Source organism: Amphibalanus amphitrite, unplaced genomic scaffold (assembly GCF_019059575.1).
Source record: "Amphibalanus amphitrite isolate SeventyFive unplaced genomic scaffold, NRLGWU_Aamphi_draft 000345F_arrow, whole genome shotgun sequence".
NCBI classification, from domain to species: Eukaryota; Metazoa; Arthropoda; class Thecostraca; order Balanomorpha; family Balanidae; genus Amphibalanus; species Amphibalanus amphitrite.
In genome coordinates, this window is record NW_024881840.1 from 505,027 (window position 1) to 526,896 (window position 21,870).

Sequence of the window (21,870 nt, forward strand, 5' to 3'; positions counted from 1 at the left end):
TTCCATGCTTCCATCCTCAGGAAACTGAAATCCTTCTCCTCCACACCGCAACCCCCCTCCGGGCTGGACAGGCAACTTTATCTCATGCGGGCCGCTCCCTTGGAGCGGCGCCGCTGCTCCCGAGGGAGCACACCCCGTAGCCGGGTGCAGTGAGTGCCTTGGGGCTGGGTGGCCTGTCTTCGGACGGGCTCAGCCCCGGCGACTCACTAGGGTGCCTGCCCAGACCAATGTCTCCCCCTATATCCTATCATCCTCCCGGCTCTGAAATGGTCTTACTGGACCGAAAGGGCCTAACCCAACAAAACAAACAAACAAAACAATCAAATACAGGTCACCGTTCCATGCTTCTATCCTCAGGATACTGAAATCCTTCTCCTCCACGCCGCAACCCTCCTCCGGGCTGGACATGCAACTTTATCTCATGCAGGCTGCTCCCTTGGAGCGGCACCGCTGCTCCCGAGGGAGCGCACCCCGTAGCCGGGTGCAGTGAGTGCCTTGGGGCTGGGTGGCCTGTCCTCTGGACGGGCTCAGCCCCGGCGACTCACTAGGGTGCCTGCCCAGACCACTGTCTCCCCCTATATCCTATCATCCTCCCGGCTCTGAAATGGTCACAATTGACCGAAAGGGCCTAACCCAACAAAACAAACAAAGCAAAAATCAAATACAGGTACTCAGTGCTGCAGTGCACGACTACAGTACCACGAAACGTGCAGTACTGAGTCGTATACCTACGAGTCGGCTTTCCTATGAGTCGCATACCTACGAGTCGGCATCACAAGGAATTGACTAATCGCTAGGTACAAAAGCTTCGAACTATACATATGTAAGTGCATAAATTTTTAGCTCATCATATCGGGAGAATCACATCTGTAGCAGTTACATATGGAACAATACCAAACTTTTGCGATAGTTCCGTCCTGGAACAGGCATTTGACATCGAGTTACCTCGAGTTTGAACAGCGGAAACGGAGGTGTCGTTATCAGGCATCACGTCACACGGTCTAGAACGGAAGCGAAAGAAACATGAAATACCGACCAAAAGTTTATATTTTCGGCCAGTCTTTACAATAGTCGCACCGGCACCTCGCCCGTCTCTACCGCCGGCCGGGGAGGTAATGCCTCGACTAGTTACGACCGCCGCTACTAGATGTCTCTGCCATCGGCCGGCAGAAGCCCCGCGGCAGAACCGGCAGTAGCCGAGTCGCGCAGACGGCACGGCGAAGCCCCAACGATGGCCGCCCTGCGACGGCCCGCTCCCCTACTGCTACTGCTTCTGCTGCTGGCCACCGTCCACAATGGGCTCCAAGGTATGTGCCGGAGAGAGGATTGCTGTTTTGGCAAGCACTGGATCTGCTGCGTGATCGTGGCTCTTGTGTGTCCCAAGTGGTTCTGTATCCTCGTTGCTACGCCTTGTGACGGCAAAGCGTTTGACGATTTAAGCTTTACAGAAGCGTGATAAGAGCGTAACTGAGCAAGAAATGTGGATGTGTGTAGTATTGTCGCATGTATGTGGTGCATTAGGATCATCGGCCTGAAAGGACGTAGGTATAGGATTTAAGTAGGCTAACAAACCGACAGCATTGGTGGGACTGGGAAGGTTCAATGGCTGCAGAGGGCGATCTTCCCACCAGCATGGAGAGTGTGTTTTTGTTCACCTGCCTTCCCCTATCAGTGATATATCGCTGACGATGTGGAGATACCTATGTGGAAGACGGCTTAGTGCGCTCTCTGTATCCAGAGAGTCGCATTAATTAAGCCGTGCCCGGGTCGCCGTGCATTGTGACGCACAATTCGGTAAAGGCACGTTCTACGGTAGCACTTTTTATATGGAGATAATTCTGCTCATGCCTCATGGCATGGACACTGACAGTCATTTCATGCAAAGCATTCGATCGTATAATACGTAATGTCATGATAGATCTGCAAAACGTCTTTTGGGGAAAGCACAAGCGGAACTTGAGACCTCCGGGCTCCCATTGTTACTGCTTAGTGTGGGTCAACCATCCATACATAATCGGTCCCTAAGAGCGTATGTATTTCAGCGCAATCAGCCCAGCCCTGTCGTCGAGAATGAGATGTAGAAGGCGCGGCCACGTGTGCACATAGGTAGGAACGCGCTTTCAAAGTGAGACCCCAACTGAGCTGCACCGAGCACGACTCTCCGGTCACCAACGGCGGGCCAAATTTCAAAGAAATGTAGTGGCGGCCCCTGCACGTGCATGCAGTAGCAATCTAACCATGACACATTGACATGCATTGTCCGCAGTGGCGGCGGAACACCCTCGTCGGACCTATTGGTTTTCTACATACGCGCCGGCCGAGGGGGGGGGGGACGGGTACGACCCCCTCGCCGCTTCGCCCCTGGTGGAGCTAGCGCGTCGCGGAAAAAAAACGAGCGTGTGCGCCGTTACGAGACGCAGAGAATGGTATCCGATTTTAAGGTCCTAGGTCAACTGGTGACCTCTGAGGTCAGGTCAAGTGCCCCAAGGTACGGTTCAGTTTTTGGTAAATAACTTCGCAAAAACGGCCGCAGAGCCGCGATTTTGGCAGCATCGTGTTCGCCTCGCTCAGGCGCAGGGCTGCGGAGTCGATGGATTTTCGGCGACTCCGACTCCGACTCCGACTCCGGCTTTCAAAAACCAGCTCCGACTCCGACTCCGACTCCGGGCAGAATTGTCGACTCCGTCCGACTCCAACTCCCGACTCCGACTCCGCAGACCTAGCAGGGCTGCGGAGTCGACAGATTTTCGGTGACTCCGACTCCGACTCCGGCTCGGGTTTCTAAAATCGACTCCGACTCCGACTCCGACTCCGGTCACAACTGTCGACTCCGACCGACTCCGACTCCGCAGCCCTGCTCAGGCGCTTCGAATGATATACTTCTTGTTCGGGTCAGGTCAACTTAGGGTGTTGACCTCAGGTCAAGGTCAGGTCAGCATCCCCAGGTCACGAAGTTGGTCGAAAGAGGTCATGTCGCATAGCATTCGATTCGGCAGGGCTTCCTGACTCCATTGGTGGCTTTCCCGACTCGCTAGCTCAATTTGATCAAGAGTTATTGACGAAAAACTAATATGACTTTGATGACGTCATAAATGACGTCACGCAAGGTCAACATTGCAAAAGTGGCGCATCTAACCTTGCAAGGAGTGCATCAAATCACGATTCTGTGTGCTTGAGATAGTTGGAGGTCGTTCCCGGCGCCACAATAGCAGTTTTCATTTTCCCCCTTTGACCCCCCCCCCCTTTGGTAATGGTGAGGTCACGAAAATGACCTGACCTCATATAACCTTTAGGAAAAATCTGAGATATGCAAGTTGTGAGACTCATAATGGATACTAGGTCCTGCAAGTTTCATTTCCCTGTGTCATCTCCTCTGGCAATGAGGGCGTTGCGAAGTTGCGACATCTGAAGACCGTGCAGAGGCTCACTTATGACGTCATAGGTCAGTGACCTGACCTGAACAAAAAATGCGGCTGGTGTCAAAAGATCCGGCTTGAATCAAAGGTCGTATGCCAAGTTTCAGCTCTCTATCGCCAGCGTGTTCGGAGCTATCGCGAAAAAAACCCTATGGGGGGCGGCACCCGCCCCCCCCCCCCTCGGCTGGCGAGGGTTAAGGCATACTGATCCATACATTTTACCTTGACATAGGGCCTGGTATATAGGGCCTTAACATTTTGCAAATGCAATAGACAAATGCGAGACATTAGTCTAACACCGATGCAATGTATATTTCTACGAATAATCTTCAAATAAACGATATCATTTAACCCGCGCCCCACGGGGGAGGGGGCTATTCATAGCCCCCCTCCCGTTTTTCTGCAATGACTTCCAAACCGTTCAATATATCGACGCCAAACTTTCAGTACCTTCGGCTGTATCAATTTGACACCTTGTGTCAAAATATGAACTTCGTAGCTACCATTGGTCGGCCAGAAATGACGTCAGAGTGACGTCATGTTCGGCCGATTTCGACGCAAAACATTGAGCCACGGCAATCGCTCCCAAGAGCTCAGTTTTTAAGCTAGATCCATTTTTTTTGCATGAAAGGACTCAGAATAGACTGCGCTATCAAACTGCTCTCTCAGATTTTCACAATTTTGAAAATTTCGAAAATTTTATATAATACAACTTAAAATTTATATTTTTTTATTTTTTTCAAAATGTTTTTGACTTTTCGAAAAACCGGAATATATGCGATAGATCGCATGCTTATGACTAACTCTACCAAGTTTTAGCTAAATATTTTCAAAAAACGGCCAAGTTATACGCATTATTGCAAAAAAAACTCACAATTATTAATTTTTCAAATCAATTTTTCAGCACGTATTTGACATTGTACACCAATATAAATAGCACCATCGTGTTCCTGAGCTCATACTGCATCCAATAGACACCTTTTTGTTGAAAAATTTTAACTTCAAAATTTGACCTTTTTGACCTGAAAGTGACCTGACCTAAGCTAAATCCAACTCAAAATGACCTCAAATGACACAGACGACATCAAATTCGAAATCTATGGCCTAAATGGACCATAAAACATGTGTCACGTGACCGACGCATGATATAATATTTCCGTGATCTGCGATGACTTGACGACCCTGATCTGAAAATCAAAGTACAAGTTTGGTACCCTCAGGGTTTCTAGAGCATCTGTTTACGAGTGTGTAAACCAAAAATGAGCCTGATCTGACTTGTAAGACGGCTGCCAGAGCCCAAAATGTGAACAAGCCAAAATGCTAATAATTTTTACTTTGACCTGACCTGTGACGTCATCGGTGACCTTTAGGTAAATGAAATTAGGTTTTATTCGACAGTTTTTCCGGGGCTATCAGACGCCGTTTGAATTTTGACGATCGGCCCAGTAGTTTTGGAGTTAGGAGGGGGGCTAGGAGAGCCCCCCCCCAGTAGGGCGTGTTATACCTACGCAGACCCCAGTGGGGCGCGGGTTAATAGCTATAAACTATAAATGAACAGTATTATTTATATGGCACACATACTTCTTACTGCTATGCTTGTTTTTATTTAGGGATGATTGAAAGTAATATTTTTGAAAGGAATCCAGAGATTCCTCGCCCCTGCGCTGACATTCAATAGCGCAAGGACTGTTCAATGTTCATGTCAGCTGCATTTTTTGATGTCCAAATGTCTTATTGTGTGTTGGTTGATTGTCGATGACACGCGATTGGGGATGTTTGCAGAAAAATATAAGCCTAAGCTGTAAATGAAGCCTTCGCCGTATGCCGCAGAAACCGGATCCTGGTCGCAGTATGCTGTTACCTATATCAGCGAGCTATCCTATGTGATGTAGGTAGGCATTATTCACTGTTGTCCCCTCCTGTCAGGAAGGTATAACCAAGTCAAAGTACTACACTGAAAACAAAATGACACAAAAAACGACTAAAAACGCACAGGCAGAGCGTGTTAACTAGGCTTTCTTGTGTACCCTGCATCATGCATTTTTTGACCCGTCGCAGACGTGTCAATTTACAAATGTGTTAACCCAGTCGTGTTGTGTCCTAAAACACAATATCATTGTGTCTTCAACACATAAGGCTTGTGTGAATACATTTGCAGAATACAAGGTAAATATGTTACTAAATTTAACCCAAATCGCAAGTGAAAGAAGGAAACACGTGGTGATTATGTAGTTTGTTGCCGGGGCGCAGTTGAAGGGACTATGGCTTTGGCTGGACAGGCTAACTGCCAAAGCCGGGCCCCGAGTGGAATCGGGCGCTCGGGTGCGGTCAGGGCTGAGTACCCGGCCGGCCGACCCATACGGTCAGGGCGCGGTCAGGGCTGAGCACGCGGGCGGCCGACCCATACGAGGCCGCCGACCCATACGCGAGCTGGAGTTGCGCCCGGTCGGCCACTTCAGAGCCGAAGGGTGAACGCGTCACGTGGACGGCTCAATCAGAGCACCAAGTGACGAAGCCCCAAATTGGAGGACTACCGTACAATACAGTTGTTCAAACAGCCGGGATAAACTTACAGCCACCGATTTTTCAAATATATCCTATATAGACGGAGGAGTTTCTTCCTTAGCTATGCTTCAGCTTGCACTTGATGTAATCAGCGCATATTGCTCTAGACAATTTAGCATGTATCGACTCCCTCGGCTGTATTGTGCATTTTGACCTTTCTCAAAACACTTTGGCAAATTTTTACAAAAACCCAGCATAAAAGTCGGTGCTCGAAAAACGCCCTCTCTTATCCCCATTTGAAGTTAAGGTTCAGAGCTCACTCACTGGTGGATGGCACAGTGTATTTGTGCAAGGGTACACGTCTACCATATCCGACAACACATGATTTCGATACACTGATGCATTACATTCGTCCAGCGTGCTTGGCACGATAAAATTGTGTCATTATTCTGTTTTATGTGTTATCAAACGTGTCGAACATGGGTGAAACTTTGACATCCCCATTGGGGTCCCAAACGTCCAAGGGGGCCTCCATTTAGTGGGGGCCTCCAAGCAATTAGGGGCCTCCAATTGCGGAAGCGGTAATTTACGAACCACGCCAGGGCCTCCTCTAATAAATTTTCATTGGGGGACCAGAGGCTCAGAAGCCAAACCTTGGGTACCCCCAAATCCAGTTTTCTCATCGGATTTAGGCCACTTATTTTTCGTCACAGTTCTGATGCCATGATTTTTTTTTTTGAATGTTGATAAAGAAATGGTAGGTCACCTGACCCTACTGGTGGATCCAGGCCAGCAGGGTGACATTGTACCAATACCAATACCAATTTTTATTCAGGCAAATCCACTCATAGTGGCTATTCCTTGCCATCAGTCAAGTTGTGAAATGCAGTGATATAAAAAGACATTCACACTTTCCACATGCACATAAACTAAAACGGGCATGATAAAAAGGGAAAAACTAAAATAAGACAATAATGACGACGACAGCAAGTAACTAGTAGTAAAACACGCATTCCTATGTTTCCCTCGTGCTAATAACTCGCTTGAGAGCGTGATTAAAATTGGCGACTGTCATCGTGCGCATTTCCACTGGGAGGGCATTGTACAGCATCGGTGCACGGTACAAGAACCGGCGCCTCCCAGTCTCCGTCCGTACACGTGGCAGACGCAGGTCATCATCATGTCGAGTGCTCCGTTCTCGTGCCTCACGGTTTGTTTGGAGTGAGGATGAAAGCGACACTGGTGTGTGATGCATGCAAATTTTGTGGAGTAATGCGAGCGTATGAAATTTAAATAGGTCCTCCGCATCGAGCCACCCCAGTGCCGCCCTGACGTCCGCTGAACGGCTGAACTTCCTTCGACCTGATACGACACGCGCAGCAAAGTTAATCACTTTTTGAATCTTGTCTAGATTCTTTCGGCTGCCGTTGCCGTACACAGGGAGGCAGTAGCGGACGCGGGAAAGCACCAGGGCGGCTACGATGGTGGGGAGGACCTCGACCGGAAGATAGTGACGGATGTGCGACAGGCCAATGAGGATCCCGAAGCATTTGCGCGTAATTTCTTGCACATGGGCGTCCCAGGACAGGTGGCGATCAAAGACCACCCCTAGATTTTTAACTTCTAAGACGGGCTGAATTGTACGCTCGCGGAATTTGACGCCGAAAGGTGTGATGTTCCGCAGATTTTGTCTACTGCCAAAAACTATCAACTGAGTTTTGTCGGGGTTCACCTTGAGAGAATTTGCGCGGAACCAGAGGTCGAGAGAGGAAAGGGCCTGTTCCATGCGCTCAGTCAGATCTGACAGGGCTGTCCTGTTGCCGCAGACCATGACCTGGGTGTCGTCCGCGTACTGGACAACGGTCGCATCCGGCACGAACAGGCTGAGGTCGTTTGAAAAGACGGTGTATAAGAGGGGACCTAGTGCCGAACCTTGAAAAACGCCCATGTTGTTCGGAAGCGCGGTTGATGTCTGCCTGTTGCCAGAGACATCAGTGAAGCTGACGCTCTGTGTGTGGTTCTGCAGGTACGCCTCAAACCATGCAGTGTCCACACCGTGTAGCTGAAGTTTTTGAAGAAGCTTAGAATGGTCTATGACATCGAAACATTTACTAAGATCAAGCAGGCAGAGGAGCGAAATTTGATTTTGATCGTTAGCCAGGAGAACGCGATCCGAAATGGTGACCAGTGCCGTTTCGGTGGAATGGCGAGTGCGGAAGCCGTGTTGGGTGTCGGAAAGGAGGTGGTTGATAGTGAGGTAGTGGTACAGCTGTCGCTGCACCACTCGCTCAACTATTTTGGATATAACTGGGATGATGGATATGGGCCTGAAGTTGACGGGATTGGAAGGATCGCCGGATTTATGGATGGGATTGACGAGGGAGTGTTTCCACTCCGCAGGGATATCACATCGAGTAAGGCACGAGTTAACCAAATGGAGCAGTATGTGGCTGATCACAGGTAGACACATTTTTATGACTTATTTATTTTTTTTTTATTTTGTATGTAAATATCCCCCGCGGCATCCGAAATCGACGAAAAATTCTGGCTTTTTCACTTTTGACAATAAAACACAATGCCTTTATTATAGAAAAAAAATAAACGGCACAGCATTGCGCAAGGAATCTAGCCGTAAGCCGACCCCAGAAAGTGTGACGGTTAACCTTCGCCCGCACCTGGGGGGAGGGTCGCCACCCCCAAGTTAGTTTTTCCGCTCTACACTTAACATTTTTAAAGCTAGAAACCTGTTTTTTTTGTATAGCTGCTTTTCTATCTTTTCTCAGCGTCCATTGAAAATTTCAAGTTTCTGTGGCTTTTGTGTTTGGAGATATGACCTTGTTCTTCAGGTCATGTCATGTCCTAAATGACGAATACCCAATATCTTGCGATGGCTATGGGCCTTGTGAGCTTTTGACACGCTGATTTCGTTTTTTTTTTTGCCAGTCTTACCTCCCACCTATCATTGAACGTGTTGTTCTGCGATGTACAGATGTCAGGGTCAGGGTCAAGGTCAACCTAGGTCATCTAAAATTATTGCGCTTTAGGCAAGCTGAATTTACTTTTCGTGAAGTTTCTTTGACTGTATGTTTAGTAAAAGCTTCTCAGTTCATGATCAAGTGTAATAGGGACACACAAACCGATCTGTGCACACATCAGTACATACACAGACATACACAGACATACAAACACATATCATTGACCTTGACCTAACTTGACGTGAAATGACCACAGCCAGCAAATTAGTCGGATAGTGTGACAAAGAGCTGTTCTAGCTGGCTTGGCACTAATACGGCAGCGTCATCGGTATATGATGGGTTGGCCCGCTGCTTGTGTAGATATCTTATTCGACATCACCACAATTTTTTTCTTACAAGATTTTAAGCCTTGCGGTCAAGAGCAACAGATTCTTTGGGAAGAGACGAATCCAATGATACCAATTTTACCTCATCAGGTCAGTCATTGACCTTCCAGGTCAGGTCAAACTAAAGAATGTTGCTGTTTGGGGTCACCGTTGCCCGTTGGAATATCACGTGCGCTGCTCATCATATACCGATGACGCTGCCGTATTGTGGTGCCAAGCCAGCTAGAACCTCTTTGTCACACTATCCGACTAGGTTTTTGCTGACTGTGGTCATTTCAGGTCAAGTTAGCTCAAGGTCAATGACATGTGTTTGTATGTCTGTGTGTGTCTGTGTGTATACTGATGTGTGCACCGATTGTGAATGTGTCCATATTACATGAGATCATGAACTGAGAAGCTTTTACCAAAAATACAGTCAAAGAAATTTCACGAAAGTAAATTCAGCTTGCCTAAAACGCAATATTTTTAGACGACCTAGGTTGACCTTGATCCTGACCCTGGCATCTCTACATCATTGAACAACATGTTCCATGATAGGTGGGAGGTAAGACTGACAAAAAAGGCCGAAATCAAGGTGTCAAAAGCTCACAAGACCCAACGCCAACGCAAGATATTGGGTATTTGTCATTTGGGTTATGACATTACCTGAAGAATAAGGTCATATCTCCGGAACCAAAAACCACAGAAACTTGAAATTTTCATTGGACGCTAAAAAAGGATAGAGCAGCAGCTATACGAAACATCCGACTTCTAGCAATCAAAATGTTTAGTGCAGAGCAGAAAAAAACTACCTAGGGCGGGGGGGGGGTGGCAACCACTGCCCCCCCCCCATGTGCGGACGAGGATTACCTAAGTAATTTGAATATCAGGAAAATAATTTATTAAATCAGGTATTCCAACAGAGTCCCGCTTTTTTATAGGTGACCTCCGATTTGTGTTGCATCTAAGTTGCCCAGGGGGCCTCTTATTTGTAATTGTAGGTACATACAGTACAGAGAGCCTCCTACTTCGACTACTTGCACAGAGAGCCTCCTGGTGTATGTACATACAGCTAAGCTTCTACAGGTCGAGCGCCGGTCTCTTGTACGTACAGAGAGCCTCCTACTGTTACAGAGGGCCTCCTGTTTGTCTAGGGGGCCTCCTATTGGTTAACGGCGCCTCCTATTTGTCCAAGCGGCCTCCTATTTGTCCGGGAGGCCTCCTGTTTCTCCAGAAGGTCCCCTATTTATCCAGGGGGCTTCTATTTTCCTGGAGGCTTCCTCTTTATCCCGCGCCCCGTAGGGCTACCGGCGGACCCTACCACCCGTAGGGGGGGGGGGGCCGTTTCGGCCCCCCCCCTAAGATCTCGGAAAGTTACCGGCCGATTTTCAAAATTCAAACGGCGTTCGATAGCCCCACCCGGGAACTACCTTGTGACCAAATTTCATTGACCTAGGTCAAACCGATGACGTCACAGGTCAGGTCAAAGGTCAGATTTTCACCGTTCAAAGGCAATTCAAGAAATGTGCTGTGAAAGCGAGTAAATTGGTAATTTATTGAAAACCATCGATGGTACATTGTTCGTCAAACACATACTTTGCTATCTGAGGTCACTGATACCAGGTCAGGTCACAGCGAGGTCAGGTCACCGGGGGTCACAATATGAATGTGTCGTGTGATACATGTTTTATGGTCCATTTTACATGACAAATGCGATTATGTGGGTTAGGCAGCCTTTGGGGCCAGCCTAGGTCACGTTTTTGTGAAGGTCAGGTCAAGGTCAGGTCAAATTAGGTCAAATTTCAAAGTTGATATTTTTGCATAACATGGGTATCGATTCGATGCAGCTCGTCACGGGGAGTCTAATGGTGGTCTTCGTTTTGCTCTACGAGTTCTAGAATTGCCAAAAATTGAGTTTGAAAATTTGACGTCATCATTTTTGAACAGTTTTTTCGCTATAACTTGGCCAAAAAACGAGGTGTCGATCTGAAATTTTGTATGTAGATAGAAGACGGTAGGCACTATCACATATATTCCGGTTTTTTCGAAACTCAAAAAACTTTTTGGATTTTTTGGCGAATATATCCAAAAAAATGCTTTTTTGATTTTTGGGGGTCAAAACTCGAAAATTTCAAAAATTCGAGATAACAGTTTTGTAGCCCTGTCAATTCTACACCTTTTATGTCTTGATCATTTTTCTGTATCTTCAAAGCTGTAGTCCTGACAGGTCTTCTCGCGAAGGTCTTTTTTCGGTCGAAAATGACAGAACATGACGTCACTCTGACGTCATTTGTGGCCAACCTATCATAGCCTCTGGAAAATTTTTTGTCACAATGTGTAAAATTGATGCCCGAAGGGGTCCTGAAAGTTTGGTGGCGATATCTCCAGCCGTTTAGGAGATATCGACCGAAAAGGACAGGGAGGGGCCGTTTCGGCCCCCCCCTACGGGGCGCGGGTTATCTAGGGAGCCTCCTACGTGTTCAGGGGCCTCCTATTTGTCCAGGGGCCTCCTATTTATCCAGGGGTCTTTTATTCGACTAGGGGTCTCATATTTGTGCAGGGGCCTCCTATTTGTCCAAGGGTCTCCTACTTGTCCCGGGCCTCCTTTTTTTGAAGGGACTCCTTTTTGTTAAGGGAGCCTTCTATTTGTCCAGGGGGCCTCCTATTCGTACAGAGGGCCTCTAGCTCCTACTTGTCCATGGAGCCTCCTATTTGTTCAAGAGGTCCCCTATTTGTCCAGGGGGCCTCCTATTTGTCCAAGGGACCTGCTATCTTTCTAGGGGGCCTCTTTGCCCAAGAGGCCTCCTATTTGTCCAGCGTGCCTCCTACGTGTTCAGGGGGCCTCCTATTTGTCCAGGGGGCCTCCTATTTGTCCAGGGGGCCTCCTATTGGTTAAAGTAGCCTCTTATTTTCCAAGCGGCCTCCTATTTATCCAGAGTGCTCCTATTTTTAGGGGGCCTCCTCTTTATCCAGGGGGCCTCCTTCTTGTTCAGGGGGTCTCCTAATTGTCCAGGGGGCCTCCTTTTGTGAAAGGGGCCTCCTATTTGTCCAGGGGGCCTCCTTTTGTGAAAGGGGCCTCCTGTTTGTCTAGGTCTAGGACCTTCTATTTGTTCAGGGGGCCTCCTATTTTTGCAGGGGGCCTCCTATTTGTACAGAGGGCCTCCTACTTGTCCATGGGGCCTCCTATTTGTCCAGGGGGCCTCCTTTTGTGAAAGGGGCCTCCTGTTTGTCTAGGTCTAGGACCTCCTATTTGTCCAGGGGGGCCTCCTATTTTTGCAGGGGGCCTCCTATTTGTACAGAGGGCCTCCTACTTATCCATGTCCTATTTGTTTAGGGGGCTTATTTTTTGTACAGAGGGCCTGCTATTTGTCCAAGGGGCCTACTATTTGTCTAGGGGCCTCTTATTTGTCTAGGGCCTCCTATTTGTCCAGGAGGCCTCCTGCTTGTCCAGAGAGCCTCCTATTTCTCCAGGGGGCCTCCTGTTTTCCGGGGGGCCTCTTACTTGTTCAGGGGGCCTCCTATTTGTCCAACAGGGCCTCCGATTTGTCCAAGGGGCCTCCTATTTAAACATAGAACCTTTTATATGAACATCGGACCTCCGTTTGCAAAGTAGCTGGTGCGTCTCGGGGGCCTCCACTATTGGGGTCCCAAAATGACAATTGGGGTCCCAAATGTTCGCATTGGGGTCCCACATGGGACCTCGAAAGTATACAAAGTTACACCCATGGTGTCGAAGGTCCCGCCAAGCGTGAAAATACTCAGCCTTATTGTGTTTTGGGTGCGATTAACACATGACTGATGTGTTACCAGTACAGAACATGCCCTCACTGTGTCGATTTGTTTTCAGTGTAGGTAATGGGTTCCGCTTGTTAAAATGTGTCCAATATTTTACAAAGCATATCAGGGTATGAATATTTGTAACCTTGGTGTGTTTGTCGTTTGCATTTATATGAATGCGTTATGCGCTAGTGGTTGGGCCTCAAGATAAAGGTTTCAATGACCAACAGTTTGGATGCAGCGAATGCCCGTCAATGGGTGGCCATTGGTTACGGAATGCGGTCTTCCCGTCAACCTTTTGCTTTTGTTTCAACGAATTTACGTCAGCTGGGCGACGGTCACTAAAGTCGATTAAAGACCTATGCAGCTGCCTTAGCCCATGTGACCAATTCATACAGCCACGGAGCTGTTAGCGCTCATATAAAACTATTGGTATCCCTCGCTCCATGTCTACCTGTGAAGCCATGGTAGCTGAGATGCCCGGACAAAACCCAAGGCCGAGACGTTAGCCGTCAGGCGATAAGACGGATAGGATAGGAGGCATGGACAGGGGTAGCCGACCTCCAAGGCCACCATATAGTCATACCGCTGTGGCCGTGCGCTATTTTAGCCACATCAAGGAAACAACCCATGGCCCAGCCCCGTGCTTGCAGCAGAGCTTGCGGAGTCATCTAGCTCTGCAGGGAGGACCTTGAAGCGTCGTGAGGAGCACTCCTATTCCTGCACTGCCTGCTACTGTCCCTCGCGGCTGTGTTTAAGTCACATCGCCGGCCCCACATACATGCACGGAACAGGACATGGGCGTAGGAACGGCTGGAACATTGTGGGTGCATGGGTGCAAAAATCCAGCCATGGCCGGTGAAGCGGGGGGGGGGGGGGTAGGGAGCGACACCCGAGCGAAGGCTCGTTACGAGCTTTGAAGGGGTGTGGTGGCAAAATGTGGACCCGAGGACCCGGTCCAAAGAACCAGTCTGGGCCCGGGTCCAGACCGGTTCCTGGAAATTTTCTGACGGGCCCAACCGGGTCCTACCATAAACTATACATCTTGCACACTACACATTATTACAAAATATGAAGTGAATGTTTCTTTGCACACAGTAGCTCATGAGTATTCCCAGTGGGAAATAGGCTGTTTGGCATGATGCAACTATGATTCCTACAAGTAGTTTGTATTAATTGACTTTTGGGAAACGGGTCCAACTCGTTCCGTTTCCAACTAAGACTGGTTCCGACTGGTTCCAGAAATGTCCAGCCGCGGGTCTGGTTCGAGTCTAGTTCCCAAAATTTTCATCTTTTACCACCTCTAGTGTATACCATGTCGAAAAGGTACCGACCGATAAGTGCATTTGGAAGCATTAATTCCCTCGCATGTGTGGGTGGCTAGGATGAGCCCCCATGGTTTTTCGCAAATAACTCGCGCAAAAAGCGGCCGATCGCGACGAAAATTTAAGCAACCTCGATTTGATTAGTTTTACACCTACTCTGAATATTTCATGACCCTGACCCAAAAGACCTTTGACTTGTGACCTGATTCTCGAGACCATGTTCGGCCGGAATCGCGATTTGGCCTATGTCAGCTCACATTATCCGCGCGTTTCCAGTCTTTTTGTGATTGTAGACGTTCAAACATGTGAAATGATGTTCCTCCCATGCATCACGGTGGGTGTGAAGGTCACCTGAAGGTCAGGTCAGGTCACTGACCTTTGATGACCTCGGTTCACTTTTTCGAGTATTACATGTTTCTAGGGTAGTTTTTTCGGGCTGATTTCGAATTTAGCATCCATTTGAACGTTAACGAAGTAGTTTAGTGCCTTCGTAACATGCTACGACGCCGGCAGTGGTAGTTGACACCTACTATGGATAGCCGGTAAGACGCCTAATGGTTGACCTGACCTGACCCGATCTGGCCTAAATGCATGAAGAAATCATCTGTGATCAAAACTAACAAGAAATTCGTGATCAGCACCCCGAAAAAAAACGATACAGCTTCACTTTACGCAGTTCTAGCAGGTCCCGATTTTCCCGACTTTTGGGTCATTGACCTGACCTGGAAGGTCAACCAATGACATAGGACCTTAAAATTGGGTATCATCGGCTTTCTCTCGTCGCGGGCAACACCCTCGTTTTTTCCGCGAACCTCTAGCTCGATCAGCCCCCCCCCCTCCCCCTACACATTAGAAGCTGGAAAACGCCGCACACATGCGAGGGTTAAAATTGTCAATATTGATAACCGCAAAAAGTAAAAGCGGCCGACTTAGCCATTTTCGAAGATATCGGGCTAAAAATTTTGACAGTGGGTCATCGGCTCGGTATGTGTTCAATCACATGCTCCATTTCCTTTTTTTTCTTCAGCACAAATGTAAGTTTTGAATAGAGGTGGCAAAATGTGGACCCGAGGACCCGGTCCAAAGAACCAGTCTGGACCCATCTGGGTCCAGACCGGTTCCTGGAAATTTTCTGACGGGTCCAACCGGGTCCTACCATAAACTATACATCTTGCACACTACACATTATTGCAAAATATGAAATGAATGAAGTGAATGTTTCTTTGCACACAGTAGCTCATGAGTAGGTATTCCCAGTGGAAAATAGGCTGTTCATACTATACCCACATGATGCAACTAATGATACCCACAAGTAGTTTGTATTAACCCTCGCCGGCCGAGGGGGGGGGGCGGGTGCCGCCCCCCCATAGGTTTTTTTTCGCGATAGCTCCGAACACGCTGGCAATAGAGAGCTGAAACTTGGCATACCTGACCTTTGATCCAAGCCGCATCTTTTGACACCAACCGCATTTTTGGGTCAGGTCAGGTCACTGACCTATGACGTCATAAGTGAACCTCTGCACGGTCTTCAGATGTCGCAACTTCGCAACGCCCTCACTGCCAGAGGAGATGTCACAGGGAAATGAAACTTGCAGGATCTAGTATCAATTATGAGTCCCACAACTTGTATATCTCGGATTTTTCCTAAAGGTCATATGAGGTCAGGTCATTTTCGTGACCTCACCATTATAAGTCAATGGGGAAAAATGAAAACTGCTATTCTGTCGCCGGGAACGATCTCCAACTATCTCAAGCACACAGAATCGTGATTTTATGCACTCCTTGCAAGGTTGGATGCGTCACTTTTGCAATGTTGACCTTGCGTGACGTCATTTATGACGTCATCAAGGTCATATTAGTTTTTCGTCAATAACTCTTGATCAAATTGAGCTAGCGAGTCGGGAAAGCCACCAATGGACTCAGGAAGACCTGCCGAATCGAATGATATGCGACATGACCCCTTTCGACCAACTTCGTGACCTGGGGGTGCTGACCTGACCTTGACCTGAGGTCAACACCCCAAGTTGACCTTGACCTGACCCGGACAAAAAGTATATCATTCGACGCGCCTGAGCGAGACGAACACGATGCTGCCAAAATCGGCGCTCTGCGGCCGTTTTTTGCGAAGTTATTCACCAAAAACTGAACCGTACCTTGGGGCACTTGACCTGACCTCAGAGGTCACCGGTTGACCTAGGACCTTAAAATCGGGTACCAATCTCTGCGTCTCGTAACGGCGCACACGCTCGTTTTTTCCGCGACGCGCTAGCTCCACCAGGGGCGAAACGGCGAGGGGGGGGGGTCGTACCCGCCCCCCCCCCCTCGGCCGGCGCGTATGTAGAAAACCAATAGGTCCGGCGAGGGTTAATTGACTTTTGGGAAACGGGTCCAACTGGTTCCGATTCCAACTAAGACCGGGTCCGACTGGTTCCAGAAATGTCCAGCCGGGTCTGGTTCGAGTCTGGTTCCCAAAATTTCCATCTTTTGCCACCTCTAGTTTTGAAGACCATCACAAAAGCAAATGCTTCGAAAGATGGATAGTGGGCAACATATCCTGAATTTGCCGTGCTGCATGGAAAGTAGTGTTGATGAGAAAAGGGGTTTTTGGTTCAGATTATTGTGGGTGCAGAATACATTGTCTGCACCCACTGGAGAAATATTGTGGGTGCAGCTGCACCCTTGCACCCATGGTTCCTACGCTTATGGAACAGGATGGTTATGTAATGCCTGCTTCTGTAGCGACAGCGACCGCAACCACACGGGACTCGGCGGCGTCGCGAGTGGTGTGCAGTAACCTTCGCTGACCTCCCCTCCCCTCCCCCCACCCACCCCACTACCTCCGATCGCAAACAATCGATCCGCAGTAGATATGTTGATATACGATTCGGTTAGACATTTCGTCACACAGCGCCTGGACAAAGGACGACCGCGGCGAACAGATTCCCCCGGACTGGGAGGCAAGGAGGGTAGGACGAGACTGTCATATTGGGAATTACGAAAAATACGTGTTCAATGCGCATGGTAAGCAGAAGTAATGATAAATCTGCAAAAGTACGCCACCGCACAGTGGCCCTTTTTTCAGAATTAGCACGCATTAATTCCCACATTACCTGAAAGTGGTGCAAGACATCACCACGTGATCAAGGACTCCCTGCCAATGCAAAGAGAAGAAAAGAAACGAACTGCCCAAGGAGATTCGGTCCAACAGCGACAGGCCGCTCGGCCCAAGCTTTGGCGCACGTTCGCACGGCTCGCCCGCCGGCCAGGCCGCTCCGAGCGCAAGTGTGGCGAGCCCGCCAGCCGACCGCGCTGCACTGACCGCCAGGACGCCCCAGGGCGTCACGTGACCGCATCTACAGCTGTTGCCAGCCACCGTTAGTATAATTTCAATTAGCACATCTTATGGCAAAAGTCAAGCCACATTTAGGCGCACACCAGGTGACGCCAGCTTCGAGCCAAGTCAATGAGCTTAGTCGTATCGACTCAGGAGCCACAGCCGCTCGCGGACTGAACTGGCTCACGTTATCCACCGTAAAAGCAAAATGGCGCAAAATGGCGCGATGCCCTTTGGTGGACATGGTCAGAAGAGATCGGCGATTCGAACGATGTATAATACGACATGTGCTGGAGTGTGCTACTTAACATAAAGCTTCATATGTATGCCACCATCTCCAGTTAATAATTGTCCTGTTATTGTGTCCACAATATTCGGCAGAAGTAGTCTATTTAAGCTTACATAATGAAAATAGTGGTTTCTAGGGCTTCTACGTAAACTCAGCTTCACATCCATGTCACTAATTTTTAATATTTTCGCATCGAAAGTCTTACAAATTGACGTTCCTTCTACTCCACTTTTTAGGGTCCGCCGGTGGTGCCCGCGCGCCTCTCAACAAACTTCGATTTTGCGGTCAGTTTTACCAAAGATAATTATTTTTTAGGAGGTAAAAATGGCACAATCGGATAGTTTGGAATGCTTTGCACACGATTAGACTGCTTTTTACTCAAAAGAAGAGAAAAAATATTTTGAATTTATGCGTGCTAATTCCAAAAAAGGGCCACTGTGCACCGTCTAATTTAAGTAGCTGTAGGTACTGGTTGTATAAGTGTGTCGTGTCATTGCTGCATTCTGCCGCTATCTATACAGCTGCATTTCTTATACCTACTTACGTTCAAAAATAGGCACACAGTTTGGATGTTCGTTTGTCGTATCGTTACGTAAAGCTGGAAATCGTCGCGTGGTAGCGTGATTGTAAATAGAAATACCTACAGTAAGCTCCATCGCAAACAACGTCAGCTGCAACTTAGGCAGGGAGCATTCTTTGACAATGGCATAGGTTGATAACGTCATTCACCAAAGCTCTGAACCGGTTTTACCCATGATTTGCAGAGTTTACATAATATGCTCATTGATAATGCATGATCTTTTGTAGGTAGGTACGTACCCATGCATCATTGCATTGTTTATTTGCGCTATCAGGGTGATCGGAGGCCACTTACGCAATTTCCTACATATCCTTCTTGAATTATCAAGTTAAACATTAAACGCATACAAGATATAGTAAATATGAGGAGCTGGCAAGGGCTCCTTAGCGAGAGAAGTGAGAGAGCCTAGCTAAAGAGATAGAAAGGGAAAGGGAGAGGATGAGAGAGACTGCGAAGAGAAAGAGGGAGAGAGAGAGAGAATATATACCTACGGCAGAAAGGTTACCGTCTGTACCTACCTACCAGTGTCGCTGATGTCATCCCCCCAACCCCCCCCGTTTTCCGACAGCGGCAGCGCAGGAGGTTGTCACTGACGCCGACCAGGACAAGCCTTACCTCGAGGACGTCCAGCTCATCAGGATCCACATGCCCCTGAGATCGCGGGACCGCAACGGTCCACTGTGCCCGTCGCCAGGGCAGGGGTGCCCCGCGGGCATGGTTCTGGAGAGTCTGAGCGCTGCTGGAGCTGGCAATAGCGGCGGCGGCGGCGGCGGCGGAGGCGGAGGCCAGGGCGGAGGCGGCCAGGGTGGAGGCGGCGGAGGCCAGGGCGGCGGAGGGCAGGGTGGAGGCGGGCAGGGCGGTGGAGGCCAGGGCGGTGGTGGAAGCGGTGGCCAAGGAGGCAAGGGAGGTGGTGGCAACGGAAGTGGCAACAAGGGCGGCGGTGGCAAGGGAGGCAATGGCAATGGTGGTGCTGGAGCCCTGATCCGTCAGCTAGGCGGTGGCGGATGCGTTCCCAACTCAACCACCACCACAACCACCACCACAACCACAACCACTACCACAACCACTACCACAACCCCTACCACCACCGCAGCACCAGAAGACACCACGATTACCGGAGACGACGACGACACCACGACCACAACGGACACAGACCTCGAGACCACCACCCCTCCAGCCGACGAGGACACATCCAACGTGTACCCGACGAACGAGATCGTCATCCCTGACGTCGCTACGCTGGAGGTCTTCTCCTCGAACGGCTCTATCTTCAACAGCAGCGTCACCACGTTCGGCTTCGGCGGCGTGTACGAGGTGCTGGTCAACAGGACGGATCGCTCGGTGGAGGTGACGCTCACCCGTCTGGAGGACGACCTTCTGGCCATGGAGGAGCCGCCGCAGACCGTGGATCTGGTCATCAGGGGGCCCAGCATCACCGACATCGATGGACCAGACGCGGATGATCATGATGATGAAGTCGATGACCAGTATGCGTTGGAGATGTATGATGACGAGGATGATGATGATGTTGACGAAGTTGACGATATGATGAGTGAAGACAAGGACGGAGGAGACAACGTCGTCATCGTGGATGGACCGATGGGAGCCCGCCGCGGCTGGCTGCAGGGACGATCGCGTCGCGGCAGGAGCCGCTCCCGGTGGCCAAAGGGTCGCCGTCGCGCCGCTCGGCGCCGGGGCGGCCACCCCATCTACATCAACGGCACGGCACTGAGCGGAAACCAGCTGTGCAACATCGCCTTCAACGTGTCCGGGGTGTTCCAGCTGAACCGGACGATGTCGGCGCGCACCACGACCGTCATAATCACCCAGCTGATCTCGACCTCGCCGTCGGAGAGGATGGTCGGCCTGCTGGCAGAGAACGCAGGTGAGCTGGCCCAGGCAGCATCGGCTGACTTGTCGCACCACGGATGGGGAATCGGTAGCCGGGAGGTCCGGACGGGTAATGGGAAATCGAGTGTCGTCTAAGTCTTGCTAGTCTCCAGTATAAGAATCGTTTGGCTGCCACTGAATCTTGCTGCGTAGCGTATTGTGAATCAGTGAAGTAGGGCTGCAGGTAAATTCAGTCTAATTGTGGTTGCATGTCCACTGTCCAGTAGCTTAGCCATTCGACTGCTATCTGGCGAGTTGACTCTCTTCACATAGCACGAGTATAGGGGCTGACGTTGACACATGCACGTCATCTACATCCGTGTACCTTTTCACACGAGCGCCCCCTGTGTCGTTTCAGACGTGGTCGACACCTCGGGTGGGGTGGCGCTATCGACCATCCTGATCGTGCTGGCTGTCTGCGCCGGGTTCGTGCTGCTGGCGGCAATCGTTGCGACTTTGATCCGCAGCAACCGGCGCAACGCGGCCCTCCTCGACAGCGGCATCAGGGGCTACGGCACCATAGAGGGCCCGGAAGATACGTGGCGCTACTACAACTCCTTCGAGTAGGTGGTGACGAGTGCTACTGCTGCCCTCTGAGGGATGGTTATTGGTTTGACCAGGTGCCATAGCTGGGAGGGGTCGGATACAAGACAGGGGGCTTGCTGTTCGGGGTGTGTCTCGGGAAGACCTTAGTATGGTCAGTCTAGCTCTCCATATTGATAATGTCTGACTCTCGGGCAGTACGTGGACAGGATCGAGGGCTAGTCAGAAAGCGCAGGCAGCTTACGATCAGCGATTGACAAGGGCGGTGCCTGCTTTTTGTTAGGACTCTGTTGATGCCTACCGTATCTACTCGTATGTGTAGTGGGCTGTTTTTTCTTGGGCGTTACGTTCTATGTGAATTGTACGATTTTTTTCTTAAGCGATTGTACATGCATGCTATGCTGCTGTGGGAACAAGTCATTTAAGCCTCATGACTCACTTGTGTCCAAGAAGTATTCGAGCGCTAGGCGGACTTGCCCAAGGAACTAAACGTCACAAAGCATGCGCGAACACTTGTTGAATTACGTAATAACCAAGCAGTCACGTCAACTAACCTAAGATGATCCCGGTGTAAGGGTTATGGGGCTGTCTGGTCAACTCATTCGCGTACCATCTCGCTGTGATGTAGTGCAATGTAATCCATTCCATAGGTATTGTCACTGCTGTTCTGTAAGTATAGGTATCCGGCTGTCAGAAGCATGACGCCGTCTATTCGCCCAGGCGCTGTATTCATTATGAAATAAACTCTGATTCCGTTTATCGCGTGCCGTCCCGTCCCTACAGCCTGTTTCATAACACTGTCATTTCATGCAAACAATAGCGTGAGCTTCGCAAGACTTCGTTCATCAGTTTTAGCGTCAGCACATCGCAG

General features: G+C 49.5%; 1 protein-coding gene across 1 annotated transcript; it reads left to right on the forward strand.

Moving 5' to 3' along the window:
- The first annotated feature begins 1,193 nt into the window (after positions 1-1,193).
- LOC122389148 lies at positions 1,194-21,756 on the forward strand. Its single transcript, XM_043380874.1, has 3 exons — positions 1,194-1,307; positions 19,135-20,451; positions 20,815-21,756. Exons 1-3 carry the CDS (start codon positions 1,232-1,234, stop codon positions 21,021-21,023), a joined length of 1,602 nt encoding a protein of 533 aa, XP_043236809.1. The 5' UTR covers positions 1,194-1,231; the 3' UTR covers positions 21,024-21,756.
- The last annotated feature ends 114 nt before the right edge of the window (positions 21,757-21,870 follow it).

What these genes read in the sequence shown, in the direction of transcription:
- LOC122389148 (XM_043380874.1), top strand. Translation starts at nt 1,232, where the DNA reads ATGGCCGCCCTGCGACGGCCCGCTCCCCTACTGCTACTGCTTCTGCTG. An exon ending in CGTCCACAATGGGCTCCAAG is followed by an intron (nt 1,308 to 19,134) that starts GTATGTGCCGGA and finishes GTTTTCCGACAG; the next exon opens with CGGCAGCGCAGGAGGTTGTC. An exon ending in CCTGCTGGCAGAGAACGCAG is followed by an intron (nt 20,452 to 20,814) that starts GTGAGCTGGCCC and finishes GTGTCGTTTCAG; the next exon opens with ACGTGGTCGACACCTCGGGT.